Source organism: Medicago truncatula, chromosome 2 (assembly GCF_003473485.1).
Source record: "Medicago truncatula cultivar Jemalong A17 chromosome 2, MtrunA17r5.0-ANR, whole genome shotgun sequence".
NCBI lineage: Eukaryota > Viridiplantae > Streptophyta > Magnoliopsida > Fabales > Fabaceae > Medicago > Medicago truncatula.
The window spans coordinates 11,149,601-11,165,052 of NC_053043.1; the positions used below are offsets into that span (position 1 = coordinate 11,149,601).

At 32.8% G+C, this 15,452-nt stretch overlaps 1 protein-coding gene across 1 annotated transcript; it reads left to right on the forward strand.

Moving 5' to 3' along the window:
- The first annotated feature begins 582 nt into the window (after positions 1 to 582).
- Positions 583 to 11,057, forward strand: LOC25486300 (30-kDa cleavage and polyadenylation specificity factor 30). Its single transcript, XM_013607549.3, has 7 exons — positions 583 to 1,134; positions 4,251 to 4,637; positions 5,637 to 5,799; positions 6,492 to 6,602; positions 7,852 to 7,920; positions 9,450 to 9,536; positions 9,881 to 11,057. Exons 1-7 carry the CDS (start codon positions 743 to 745, stop codon positions 10,721 to 10,723), a joined length of 2,052 nt encoding a protein of 683 aa, XP_013463003.1. The 5' UTR covers positions 583 to 742; the 3' UTR covers positions 10,724 to 11,057.
- The last annotated feature ends 4,395 nt before the right edge of the window (positions 11,058 to 15,452 follow it).

The following is a 15,452-nucleotide window of genomic DNA, read 5'->3' on the forward strand; positions in this document are numbered from 1 at the left end:
TATTCCCAGGAACATTTTATACCCGGGAATAAAATTTAGTAAACTTGTAACAAACATAGGCATATACATTCCTATCATTTTATTCCCGGAAATCAACAATTATAACTTGAAACAAACACACCCTTAAGAAAAGTTGTTAGTGCAATTAATGTGTCTAATTTATGTGTTAATATTACTAAATTGTCCTTTGCTTGTATGTGTATTAAATTTGACTTTTCATATTTCAAAACAGTTAGTAATATTAATTAGGGGCATGTTTAGGAAAAAATAATAATAAATGCATCTAGTAATTTGAAAAGGAGTTTAGATTTAGGGACAAAAATAAAGTCAAATGAGTGTTTAAATATAGAGAGGGAGTATTAAAAAAGAAATGTTAGGAATGCACATTTTAACACATACTTTTCAATACACTATTTGTTAAAATTTATATGAGTCTCATCAAATCATGTGAATCTCATATAAATTTGGCATGTCTCATGTAAATTTTAACCAAATAAAAAAAAGTGTGTTTATAGTATTTCTCATATTAAAAATGCCAAGTTAGGAGAAGAACAAAAAAATAAAAAAACATAAAAAGCAAAGTAAAAAACTGGAAAACACAAACACAAGTGTTTCATCATTCAGTTTCACTTCGTGCCGACTTTCAATTCCTCTCTCTCTCTCTCTGCAAATCCCGCCGTTACACTCTTTTTTCTCCTCTTCAAATATTTTCCCTTCAAATCCCTAATTTCTAATTTCCATAATGGAGGATTCCGAAGGAGTCCTCAACTTCGATTTCGAGGGCGGTCTCGACGCACAACCTACCGCCGCCACCGCAATCACCTCCACCGCTGCCGTCTCCACCCCGATCGTCCAATCCGATTCCTACTTACCACCTTCCAATGGAGCCGCAGCCGCGGCTCCATCTGTTGCTGAACATACTGCCGGTAATAATCCCGGTCGACGAAGCTTCCGGCAAACGGTGTGTCGTCATTGGCTAAGGAGTTTGTGTATGAAAGGTGAAGCGTGTGGGTTTTTGCATCAGTATGATAAAGCGAGAATGCCTATTTGTCGGTTTTTTAGATTGTATGGAGAATGTCGTGAGCAGGATTGTGTTTATAAGCATACTAATGAAGATATCAAGGAGTGTAACATGTATGTTTTCTGTTTTCTGTTTCCTATTTTTTTTTTTTTGTTATTTGTCCATAGATTGAGTTTTGATTTTGATTTTGTTTGTGTTTGTGAGATGTGATATTAGAGATTGTATGTTTGTTTGTTTTCGATGTTGCTTTTGTTTGAGTTAAATTGGTGGATTAGTGATTGATTATGTGATAAAGGATTCCATGCTCTTAAGTTGTTACATACTTCTATAAGAGTCCGTTTGGATTGGCTTATTTTTTAGTTATGCTAAACAGCTTATCCAAACAAATAAGCTTTTTTGTATTCATTCATAAGCTTGTCAAGGTAGTTTATGAAAAAACAAGCCAATCCAAACAGGCCCTAAGTTTTTTATGTTTGCATAATTTCACATTGCTTGTTATATACACTAGGGTTTTTTTATTAGATAAAACGATTACATTGGGTGTTAGGTCAACTCTTATTTTTACTCTGTTTCGGAGTTAGTATATTAGGGTTTTATATAGTGGTCACGGTAATGGTTGCCTCACGATCTTTGATATTCTGGAGAGTTGCAGTCAAATACAGTCAGCATTAATCACGGCTGTGTTGCGGATTTGGGAACTTCAATAATTGTTTTGTTGCGACCTAGATCGCAGTTACATACCCTTATAAAAAACCCTAGGCATGTTTTTTGTTTCTTCACAATTACACGCACATTAGGACTTTTTGGTTAGATGAAAGGATGAAACTGGATATTAGATCAAATCCAATTTCACTTTATTTCTGAGTTGGTCATGCTCCTTTTTCTTTTCTTCTGGTTATGGAATTGTTAAGTTATACTATTGGGTTTCAAGTTGATGCTAGTATGCAACTTATGTAGTTAGGAAGGAAGGGTTAAATTTGTTGAAAGTTGGTGTTATAGAAAGTTGGTGGTGGAGGAGGAGTCTGGTGGGGAAAGGATAAGATTGTAGGAGGAAATCTTTTAAGCGGTAGTTACTCTTTAAGACAGACTAACCATAGGAGGTACCTCACTTCATGCAATGATAAACTAGATTACAATTCACTTCGATGAATATCAATGTTGTAGAGAAAGAACAATGCAATATAAACTCCTAAAAAGAAAAAAAAAAGAATAATGTAGTCTTTACAAGGTCTGCATGGTGAAATGATAGCTGCAGTGCCACTGTTTTTTATTTACAGAATTTTAACTCTCTTTGCACCATTGTTTGTAACAAAATTTTGTTTAAATTTGAAAATAACAAGAAACAAACTTTATTTAAAAATAACAAACAAACTTGGTTTAAAAAAACAAACTTTAATTCTCTAAATAAATAGCATTAATTAATTAGTTTTAGAAAAAGATAAGAGTAATTGACAAAGGGTATAATTGACAAATTGTACCCTTAAAATACCAAAAAGACAGTTAAATAGGAACGAAAAATTCACCCTAAAAAGACACTTAAGAAGGAACGGAGGGAGTACTTGTCAATTATACGTTTTATTGAACCTTCTCATCAGGCCAATAGTGTAGTATTTACAAGGTCTGCATGGTGAAATGACAGCCTAGTGCCACTGTTTGGGTGTCGTAGCTATCAAATAATTGTCAATTATATGTTTTATTGAACCTTCTCATCAGGCCAGCCTAGTAACCTTCTTACCTCCATTCATTTTGACTATCTTCTCCCCAACCTCCTGAGAGTTTGATCGCTAGATGACCATCACCATTCACTGTATAATTACAATCAACTAATTTTGAGAAAAATGTTTAATATATTGCTATTGGATTTTACAAACCAGGTTTTACTTTAACCTCCATTGTACTTTATAGGGTCTTGCTTAGGGCACTTGTTAAGGATTCAAAAATGGAAACAATAGATAACTTCCATGCAGAAAAAGTTGCTTTTTTATGTTTCAATGTGTTGAATACACAAATCCCAAGAAAAAATTTCTACTTTAAACTTCTTATCAAGTGCTCTAAGGGCACTTGTTAGCATGTCCGTACTTTATATTATAGTATTTATTTAGTATTGAATTTTTAACAGAGAAGTATAATGCATGTGGGTGGTTGGATAAATGATAGATATTAATTAGTAACCTTAGACATATAGAGTTGTATCTATGTTTTTTTTTGTTGTTGAAGCACATGAGTAAGTGAGGGTAAAAATAGTTTGGTGGATGATCTCATTTGGCGTCATTGTCACACACACCCCAGTATCATCATCACACCTAAGTCATAAAAACATTAGTGACAACTAAGCTAGACTTTTAGCTTGCCGGCGAGTTAAATCATTATTAAAATAGAGCTAAGTTGTTTTCTGTCGATAATTCATGCGACAAAAAATTGTTTTCACTTCCCCATGGTAGACCACAACTGGAAATAAGTGGTCATCTTGGTCTGTGGAAGATGTTGATATTTTCAATGCCTTGTAGTTTATAAGTTTGGACCGATCAACGGGGTCTCAGAAAATAGTCAATATGCAAAGAGATAAAAAGTTCAGCACTTCTGTTCTTTTCTTGATTGGACATTTATTCTGGTTTGAATTTCTAGTTTCCACTTTCATTATGCATTGCATTCTAGCTACTGGACTGTTCGGAATAATATCTTTGGCATATTTTCTGACCAGTGGGTTGTCTATAACTGTTGGTGGAGGTTTACGACTCAATTCAGGGGTTTTGGGAGATGAAATATGGGTAAGATTCTGTGAATGTGTGTGATAGTTTGGACTGGTGCATTTCACTGTGGGGAATGAGTTGTTGCAGCGAAGTTTCACTCTTATTTGTTAATAGTATATCATCACTTCTTGGCAACATGTAATGTTGTTCTGGTAATGTAGTTTTATAGGGAGCTTTCTTGTTTGTTGATATTCCAAGAGTTTGGAAGAACTTATTGGTTTTATGTGCTTGGATTATGTATCCTGTTCTCTTTTATGCTTGTCACTGTTTTCTAAGAGGGTTTGCTATTCTACTGTTATTTCATGTATTTAATTTTCACTGCCCTCGTCTACAAACAGTTTTCTTTTCTTTCTTTTTTATCAAAGAAAAATGCTTTTGTTCCATGCTCAATCAGTTATATTTATCTTTAATTTCTTCACCATTTAAAAAATGAGATTATAAACTGTATGATTCTGATTTTGATATTTCTGCTTCTGCAGGTACAAGTTAGGATTTTGTCCTAATGGGCCCGATTGTCGGTATAGGCATGCAAAATCTCCTGGACCTCCTCCTCCAATTGAAGACGTTCTTCAAAAGATCCAACATTTATATTCTTACAATTACAACAACTCTCACAAGTTTAGCCAACAAAGGGGTTCTAACTATAATCAACAAGTTGAAAAGTCTCAGTTTCCTCAAGGAATTAATTCTGCAAACCAAGGTGCGGTTGGAAAACCATTAGTTGCAGAGTCAGGAAATGGCCAGCAGCAGCAACCAGTTCAACAGTCTCAGCAGCAAGTCAGCCAGAACCAATCACAAAATCTTGCTAATGGCCAGCCCAATCAAGCCAATCGAACATCAACCCCTTTACCTCAAGGAATATCTAGGTGTGTTAGAATCTTGTAGTTTTCAGCTGGCCTTGGTAAAATATGTTCTCAGTATTCTTATAGTTATATAAATATTAAATAATACAAACAAGGTACACATTTAAGTATCTTTTGTTTGGGATATTATACAAGGACTGACCTTATGTAGTTAGATTCTCCTAAGAATGCTGCTGTCCGCTCGGCAGTCTACACATGTATTTCATAATTTATGATGTTGGATGTTAAATTACCTGTTCTAGTTGATTTCTTGCATATTTTGTACCACTTATTTTGACTCTGAAACATTTCACCTATGTTTGAAAGCAAGGTCGAAACCCATCCATTGGGTGGCCAAGTTGAAGCTCTAAGACATAGCTTATCATGGTGAAGTTTTAGGGATGAGTTTTTGCCGTGCAAATAAACACACGCATAAACAACATTTAAGCTTAATTAGTAGAACTGTACAAAATCCTCAGTTTGATTTCTAATTCATTTTAGAAATATGATACCTGGGTTCTTCATAACTTATTACTATTAAAAAAATGTCAGGCTGCTTTTGCAGCTCATAATGTACAAAATGAAGATTAAAAGTTTTGAGTTGAAGTAAGTGAGAAAGTTTTTTTTTTTTTTTTTTTTTTTTATTAAATATAATTGTTTTGGACATTAAAAGAAGAAAAGTATCTTCTTAACTTTGATATTATAATTATTTTCTATGTTATTATTATTTTTATAATAATTTTCTGTTTTCTTGTCTGTTATCAAGTTTTTTTCTATTACTCATGCAAAATAAAGACTTGGTATTGATCTTATGTTAGACTGTGAGTGAGTAGTACCTGGTTTATGATTCTAATCCGGTGATTGTTATTGAATGAGATGAGTACACTGTGATGAGGTCTAGAATTTTCAAGATGGCTAAGTAGTCATTAGTGGTTGTGTTAATCATCCTATGTATTGCTTCAGTTGAATTGCAATTTTCTTACCCATATTAATTAAACTACTGAACATTTGTAAAAACCTTAGGTATTTTATTGTAAAGAGTTGCAATCGTGAAAACTTGGAGTTGTCTGTACAACAAGGAGTATGGGCAACTCAAAGGAGCAATGAATCAAAACTAAATGAAGCATTTGACTCTGTGGAAAACGTGATATTGATTTTCTCAGTCAACCGTACTCGACATTTCCAGGTATTTTTGGAATTTTGCTTTCCACTTGGCTACACTTATTAAATTTATGGATGTAAACCAGTGATCTCTTTGCCATCCAATAGACTGCGGAAATGAAAATATTCTGCACTTCTTTAAAATGTAGTTTGCATCTAGATTTATTTGATTATTAAAGTGGGAAATAGTGGACATATATCAAGTCTTGGTGGTTTACTATTAGCTCACTTCTTGGCCAAGTAATTAACCCCCTTCCATTGTCATCATTAATTGATTTTCTAGGTCAGTACTTAAAAATGATTTGATAAAAGTTCATATCTGATATCATGCCTCCGACATGGAGCTCATACTTCAGATCTGTGTACATCGATGAAAGCTAGTTGTTACTGCTTATATTTTTAATGCTCTAGATAGGCTAATCACAGTGATTAGGAGAGGCTGAATTTTGGACAACCACCATATGCTATTTGTGAAGGAATGGCTGCCATAGGCCGCAATGGCGTGTTTATATGGCAGATTTTTGGCCGTACGTCATATCTGCCGTTGACAACGTTGCATCTTATGTTTCACTAAGGTGCTCTGTCCGACAGGCATCTAACACTTTTAACTTTATGATTAGAGGACTTGATATTTTTCCAGTTAAAAAATAACCATTGGGAGACTTTTGTTTGGCTTTCGCAAAGCCACTGGACCTAAACCGTTCTATATTTTTGCAGGGTTGTGCAAAGATGACATCCAGAATTGGGGGTTCTGTTGCTGGGGGAAACTGGAAATATGCTCATGGAACGGCACATTATGGACGTAATTTCTCTGTTAAGTGGTTGAAGGTACAAAAACTCTTCCATCATCTACCCTAGTCCCTAGTTAATTTATCTGAGTGATAGCAATAATCCTAAGTTGAAGTTGAACAAACTGGAAGCATACTTAATAAGACTGTAGCAAAACGAAAGCTAAAATTACTAATTGCTATGCTTCAGAAATTTTAAAATTAATTACCTTTTTCATTTTGGTCGCGGGGCACCTTTGTCTTTTATGGTGACCATATGATTTAGAGAGGCTTTTGATGACTTTTCTATATGTTCTTGAGGTGCAAGTGTTGACAGTTGTGGTGGGTGTCGTATTTGTTGCACCTGAATTCAAGGACTTAAAACAAAATTATGTGGCTCTATAATTTCTACAATCAAAATAGAATTTTGTCACCATAAACACGGTTCTCTCCAACTTAATACACCTCTGAATTGTGTTAACTTACACGCAGGCAATGCCATAGAATTTTAGCCTCATTAATCTTTCCAATATATATGAGACATGGAAATTACTCTCAAAGGTGAAAGGAGAAACATAATGTTCAAGAACCACATGTGTGACATTGAGCTTGTACTAAACTTAAATATAGAATGTATCAGGAGATAGAGCTCTGTGGTAGCTTTGTTCAAATGCGCAACATGTCATTTGGATTTTTTTACCTTAACCCTATGGTTCCTAGGGACCTTGACAATTTGGAGTTTGGCCGAGAAGTTAGTAAATTTTGATCCAAGATTGTTTCAGCCAGGGATCAAACTTGGGTGCTACGCTACCCGAACAATTTGACGTTAACTGAAGTGTGCATTAACCACTTGCACCCAAACATAAAACATGACCTCGATGGGAGTTTTGCACTTCCATTCTTTCCATAAAGTTGTCAAGTAGGAGCCTCTAATGATTATCTAATAGTCACCAGAATTACTGACTTAATGATCCCACCCAGTGAATTAGCTCTGTTGAGAAATAAGGGTTTTGTTTTCATCCAAAAAGAAGAAAAAAAGCTTCGTGTTGTAAATTTTGAGGGATTCAGTTTTTGTATGCTCTTATTTGATTGCAACAGGAAAAATTATTTTTCCTAATATTTCAACAAACCCAAACGTCTAAGCAATAAGATATTTTTTATATTGTTCGCCAAAGGTGGCTTTATTAATGCTTGTGTCTTAGTGTTGTAACAGGGAGAAATTTCTCCATGAACCATGATCGGGAACTGCATAATGATGTGTGGATACTTTTTTACATAATAATCTGTCTAATTGTATTTCTTATTTGCAGTTATGTGAACTATCATTCCACAAAACTCGCCATTTGAGAAATCCATACAATGAGAACTTACCGGTGAAGGTATTATCTTTTCCAATTCTATTATCCATTTTTTTACCCTTCATAAGAGCTGTTTTCTTGCATTCTTGTTTTACTCTTGCTGCACCATTTTTTTCTTGCTGTTGGTGGTTCTTATACACTAAGATTGTTACTTGACGTCCCTTCCATGTTGAATATACAAAGGATTGAATCCATCTGGATGTTGATGTGATCCTTATAAAATTGTTATTGAATCCTCCTTTCCCTATAGCTGCACTTTGAATTTTACCCAACTTTCTTGGTAATGTTCTATCTGTGACATACTGCTTGGTTATTTCAGGTAGCTTTTTTACATCACCCACTAAGTAGAGAATCCTAATCTACTAAAACATAACATATAAACAGGCATGGTCTTTTGTCCCTCGTGACCATTGGTAGTGTTCAATATTACCTGGTTGTTATTTAACAAATGAGAGTTGATATAGATCTTGTCTCAGCTGTCAGTCAGCGAAATCAACCAACTTTCTAATGTTGGGACATATAGTGTTGATTTCTAACTTAACAGTGGATGCATGATGATTGTGGAACCTATATTTAGGTATTAATCTTCAGAATAAATCTTTTATGGTGCCATATTACAGAAAGTGTGGTATTAATCTTAAGGATAAGATCAATAATAAGCCATTTTTGAAAGGTCCTTAATTTTAATGCTGCATAAGGGTTTTTAAGATATACCTTCTGAAGTTTCATGGATTATAGATGTTGCACGTCCTGTTAGAAAAAGTGAGATATACTTTTGTTAGAAATGAAAAGTATCTTGCAGTAGTCATGGGGTATATTTTAGTACCTTAGATTATCTCTCATTATAGTTTCCTTATTTTATTATATTTCATGGATTGTATCAAACGAGAGTATAGAAGGGGCCTATTAACAGACTCTTTTATCCCTATTCATTCTTACTTATAAAAAAAAAAAAAGACACTGTAATTTCGAATTTTTTAACTGAACAAGCCACATTTATTCATATATTTGTAGTTTAAATCTATTTGTTGTTCATCACATTCCTATTTGTTTATCAGCCAAATTGTGCATCCAATATTTGTTGTTCATCGCATTCCTATTTGTTTATCAGCCAAATTGTGCATCCAATTTTTTGTCTGACTTGCGTGATACCTCTGGTCATCATATTGGATTATGATTACAGATAGATATGAAATCATTTGTCTTAACAACTTAAGGGCCTGCTTGGTCTGGGAAAAACATTTTTACTTTTCATTTTTAATTGTTAAACTGTTTCCTACTTTTACTGTTTCCTGCATTCAATGATTTGTCAGAAACAATGAACACTTCTATTTTCACCGTTTCTAGTACAAGTCTTTGAAAACAAGAACCAAAGTGAAACACATGTAACCGTTTTGCAATTGAAGGTGAAAACAATAAAATAAACTCAAAAGGTTTGCTCAATCCGAAAGACAAACTGTTAACATGGTATCAGATTCTACAATTTTTTCGGAAAGTAAGTTCATAATAATCAGTAATTACTAAATATTCTATTGGTTACGTAATTGCAGATAAGTAGAGATTGTCAGGAGCTGGAACCCTCTATTGGTGAGCAGTTGGCATCCTTGCTATATACTGAGCCAGATAGTGAACTTATGGTATGTTCTCCTAAGTCATCAATATTTTTTGGTGAATAGAACTAATATAGATATCTTGTACAAACATTTATTTTTACAACTCCAATGTAGAGCATTCAATCTCTTTTAGAGTGTTCCTCACGTAATGTATAATATTTTTTTTGGAGTATCTTTTGTTCAATGTTTCAAGGATTATTTCTGTTTAAACAAGCTCAACTGAACAGTTAATATTTGGTTTCATGCCAAGTGTGTCCATTATTTGTTAAGAGTTGCATATTTTAGTGAATGCATTTGGGACACATAAATTCATTGCCCTGTAATGTTTTAAGTATTGAACTAATCTGTTTTCGCTCTCATGTTTACAGGCTATCTCAATTGCAGCAGAGTCTAAACGAGAAGAAGAGAAAGCAAAGGGAGTGAATCCAGATAATGGAGGAGAAAATCCAGATATTGTCCCATTTGAAGACAATGAAGAAGAGGAAGAGGAAGAAAGTGATGAAGAGGAGGAGAGCTTTGGTCAAGCTGTAGGGCCAGCTGTTCAAGGAAGAGGTAGGGGCAGAGGTGGTATGATGTGGCCCCCTCACATGCATCTTGGGCGTGGAGCAAGACCGATCCATGGAATGCAAAATTTTAATCCTATGATGGGCGATGGATTATCCTATGGACCTGCTGGACCCGATGGTTTTGGTATGCCAGATCTTTTTGGCATGGGTCCCCGAGGTTTTGGTCCATATGGTCCTAGGTTTGGTGGTGATTTTGGAGGCCCCCCAGCTGGCATGATGTTTCGAGGTCGACCCTCAAACCCTGGGATGTTTCCCGGGGGTGGATTTGGGATGATGATGAATCCTGGACGCGGTCCTTTTATGGGGGGAATGGGGGTTCCAGGTCCAAACGCACCAAGAGGTGGTAGGCCAGTCAATATGCCTCCGATGTTTCCACCACCTCCACCTCCACCACAAAATATAAACCGCACTGGCAAAAGAGATCAAAGACCAAGTGATCGGAATGATAGGTATGGTTCAGGACCAGAGCAGGGCAAGAGTCAAGACATGCTCAGTCAAAGTGGGGGTCCTGGTGATGACATGCAGCATCAGCAAGGATACAACAAGTCACAGCAGGATGATCGGAATGACGATAGTGAAAGTGAAGATGAGGCACCTAGGCGGTCAAGACACGGAGAGGGAAAAAAAAGAAAAGGCGAATCTTAGAAGAAGTTTACACAAATTCTAATCACTAGAGCATGTGCTTTCACCAAGCACTACATATTGATGATCCACTGACCAGTATGGCAGTTTTGAATGGTTTCTTATTTCTTACGAAAACGATAATAAGATGATTAGATTGCTTTGTATGAAATTAAATTGAGATTATGTTCATTTGTACTGTGTAATTTGCCATATGGTTGGTTTCATTGCACATTTTATGATATGTATCGGGATCAAATGATAAGTAGTAGGCTCAACGAATGTATACCAGTGTATTTGTAAAGGGATTGTAACATTAGAGTGCTAAATGAAAAAGTTGAGAGAATATTTTGCAACGCACTTTGTTTATTTATGGCACTAGCTTAGGATAACAGCAGTTGTCATCTGTACCTTTCAAAAAAAGCAATTTTCTTTACTTGAAACTTTCAACATCTCATGTATTTAGTCAAATGATAACCCAATTGATGTAATTCATTATCGATGATGTCATGAATTTTTTCTTTGGGAAAACTCGAGCATGCAACATTGTGGTAATTATATAAAAAAGAATTATACCAGTAATATTGTGAAATGCTTACAGATTTGAATGAAATCCCCCCTAAAAAAATATTAAATGAAAACTATTAGTATTAATTTAAGTTTCTATTAATTAGTTTTTTCTCTTATATTTATAAATTTGTTAAATAGTTGTACGCACATTGTGGGTTATATTTGCTTTTATATGTTGATGTAAATTTTTATATACATATATAAGAAAGTCGATTCGATAAATTTTTTTAAAACTTCTAACTATTTTCAAAATGTTGACTTTTTTTTTGAGAGATCAAAATGTTGACATTACTATCTAACGTTTTGGTGTTTTTGAAAAGGGGGTGAACTAAATCAAATCTAAATGAGAACGAATTTCACATACTCATCAATGATGTAAAATTTTACAAGAAACAATCACACATCGTTTTAATTAAAGGGGAAAATCAAAGTTTTTTTTTTTTGAAAGAAAGGGGAAAATCAAAGTTATTCACTTTTAATATTTTATTTTCAAATCAATCTTAAATTAACCAATTTTCAGTTGTTCGGCTATCCCTAATTAAATCGGTGTGAGTAAGATAAAATCCATCTGCCATAGAATCGGATACCCAAACTTCTTAATATTATCTCCGTCCCTAATTATAGGGTCATCTTAACAAAATTACGGGAATTAAGAAAATTGAAAGTGGTAATAAATTTGTTTGTAATTGCTATTGTTTTTACAATTTTATCCTTTAAGAGAGAGGGTTAATGTATATTTTCAGCATAGTATTTAATGCTGATTGAAGAAAAAGATATAAAATAAACAGTGGTGTGCTGGTAAAGAATTAATTAATGTACTTGAAAATATTAAAGAGGTCTTATAAAATGAGACAATTTTTTTCTTCTCAAAATGGTCTTATATTTAGGAACAAATGTAGTAGATGATAAACTGCATTATATATTCCGACTTTGAGAAATCATAGATATGCACTTAAATATTCTAATATGTGTAAAAAAAAAAAATTAATTACTCCCACCGTTCCTTTTTAAATGTCGTTCTGGTGCGGATTTAACGTTTCTATTTAACTGTCGTTTTTGTATTTTAAGGGAATGATTTGTTAATTATACCTTTTGTCAATTTCTCTGATCTTTTTTAATAAAACTAATTAATGTTATATATTTGAAAAACTAAAGTTTGTTTTTTAAACAAAGTTTGTTTGTTTTTCTAAACAAAGTTTGTTTCTTGCTATCTTAAAATTTAAACAAATTTTGTCACCTATAATAATGGTTCCATGAATAGTTAAAATTCATAAATAAGATGAGTAGTAATTGTTAAAAATTTCAAATGCAAAGTAAAAGAACAGATCTGAGAGAAAAATAAAATAAAAGACTCCATGAATGTTCAAATTGTAGAAAGAGTGGAAGACTCATTGAAAATTGACTTAAATTAATTAAAGAGATGTGCACAATATTTAAAAAATTGACAATCATTTGTTACGTAAGAGAGAAAGAGAGTGTGCAAAACAAAAAGGAATTTGTTGGAGAAAAAAATATTAATTAACAAATGTTTGTTACGAGAGAAAGATAACATATTAAATTTATTGGAAAGAGAAAGTGTGTGCAAAATAATATGAATATATTGGTAGATTAAAATGAGGGTATAATAGGAAGAAAATGTATAAAAACACACTTTACTATTTTGATGTTAATATTCCAAAATGACACTTAAAAAGGAATGAAAGGACTATAAAAAAATGCATCACACTCTTTGTCATAAATTTAATTCTTGTTGATTGCGATTTTTCTGTGTTTGTGTTCCATGCAAGAGGATTCAATAGGTGATTGTAGGTGAGAGAGAGAAAGTTGAATGAAAATGAGAGTGACACATGACTCACTTAATTGTGATGTTTTAATCTCAACTATTTATTCATTAAGAAATGATATTTGAGCAACCATTTTAAACAACTATGTGACAACTTTCTCTTTCATTCCTTCATTGTCCTTCTACTCTCTCTTCTTTTTTTCTCCCTCTATTGTTATTGTCCGATAAGAAAAGAGGAAAAAAAAGTTGTCACTAAAGTTGTTTAAAATTGATTGTCCAAATATGATTCCTCTTATTCATTCTCATATAACAAAGTCATTCTCATATGATAGGTTCTCTATATATCTCATATAAAATGTTAGTTAATCTTATCATTTGTTTATTATGGGCATGCAATGCTAACACATATCTTAAGTATCATTTTAAATTGCCTGTAGGTATACCATTACATTTGTGTTTGCATTTGTTAATTTAGGATATTTAACTCTTTGTGTTGGCTAAAAGCTAGTAATATCATTTTTGTTTTCGGTTATGATTTGTGGTGGTCAAGGCCCTTGAATTGTTTGGGTCTGGCCTAAGTTTTTGTTGGACTTTGTATATCTATAATTTTTTAAGCTCTCTTTGATACACCTTGTACTACAAAGATTTTTCGATTTGTTAATATATAAGTTCCATTTTTGTTTGTTCAAAAAAAAATTATTTTATCTATGTGTACTCGCTAAATTATCCACTTTTTCCATCATTAATTAATGTTACTACTACTATTATTGTTTATCTTCGTAAATATATTATTACTATTATATTCATTTGATATTTTTAATTTATATTTTTTTTTGTTCTTTTAACTACTAATTACTAACATTTGTTATTATAAAAATCTTTATTTTAAGTAGTATACTTAGGTGCATTTTCATATATGTTTTGGTACTTCACATAAAATTGATTTTTTTTGGTCATAAATTTTTTGAAAAATCGTGTATTTTGATAAATCATAGATATTTATGAGTATTTTATGTAAAAAATCACTTAAAAAAATACACATAAATTTTATCCTTATTTTAATTCCACGAAAAAATTCATGTGTATTTCTGTAGGTGCTTTTCGCATTGTTCATGACTGAACTACTCATGATTTTTAGAAATCCACATTTTTCTCAAAGTTTGTTAGGCACAAAAAATGTATTTTTAGCTAAGAAATATGAATTATATGAAAAACACATAAGAAAATTCACGTAAGTTTTGTCCTTAATTCTAACTATTTATTTGTTTCTCAGTTTGTTTGTTTTCTTGAAAGAATTTGTTTCTCTACTTCAGTAAATATCATTTTAATTATATTTAATTTAGCATAGTTTTTGTCAAATTTAATAGATAATTCATTCATTTTTTTTTTTTTAAAAATTGATAGATAAATTTTAGATAATAGTTTGATTAAATTATTTATGTGCTCATTGTTTTCATTCTAGACACACACTGTTGATGATTTTTCAACTCAGCTAGGATTTATTTATTTTATATTTTGTGCAGATATTAATAGTTTATTTAACAAATTATGAGTTATATCACCACAAAAATATGGGTTATAATATGATAATTTTTTACAAGATAGGGATTTTTTTTTTGTGCTTCATGCGGATAATACTAGTTTATATAATCCCTAAAAAAGTTTAATTAATATATTACAGATTATAATATGAGCAATTTATTTTTTTTGTACTTATAAGTTATATGGGCTTTAAAAAATATTGGCCGAATTTTCAAGAACCATCTTTCTCTCTAAAGATTGGTTCTGCTAAAAAATGGTCAACAATGGAGCCATGGTTCATAGGGCTCTTGCTTATGCTTCTGCACCTATTTTGATCCAATATCCTCGAGCTAGGATTGCCCGTGCTTATTACGAGCAGGTTTTTGCAGCTCATCATGTAGCTACTAGGGTTACCATCAGCGAACTCTTCCATATGGGGCCACGTTCTAGTGTCAGCCTTGCTTCAATAGCTATGAGGATTGCGGGGCATAATGTCCTTATCACAGACTCACGTAAAGGTCCATCTGCAAATGCACGAGTTTAATAATAATCTACACTGAGAACCCACTTCAATTGATGTACCGATAAATTAGCAAATATTGCTATGTCTTATAATTCTATTTTATGGATGAATGAGATTCACTTACAAGTTAGAGCTGATTATGATAGGTTAGGCTTATCATGTTCAGGTTTGTAAATTGTTGAAAGGTTCAAGCTTTATGTCCCCTTTCTTTTTGGTGTTTTTTGGTGTTAATATAAAGTTGATGCTCTTTGCATCAACAACCTTATACAAAAAATGTACAAAAATTAAGCATCAAAACTCACAACAACATTCACCACAAACATCAATTAAAACCACATCCAGATCCACCATTGATA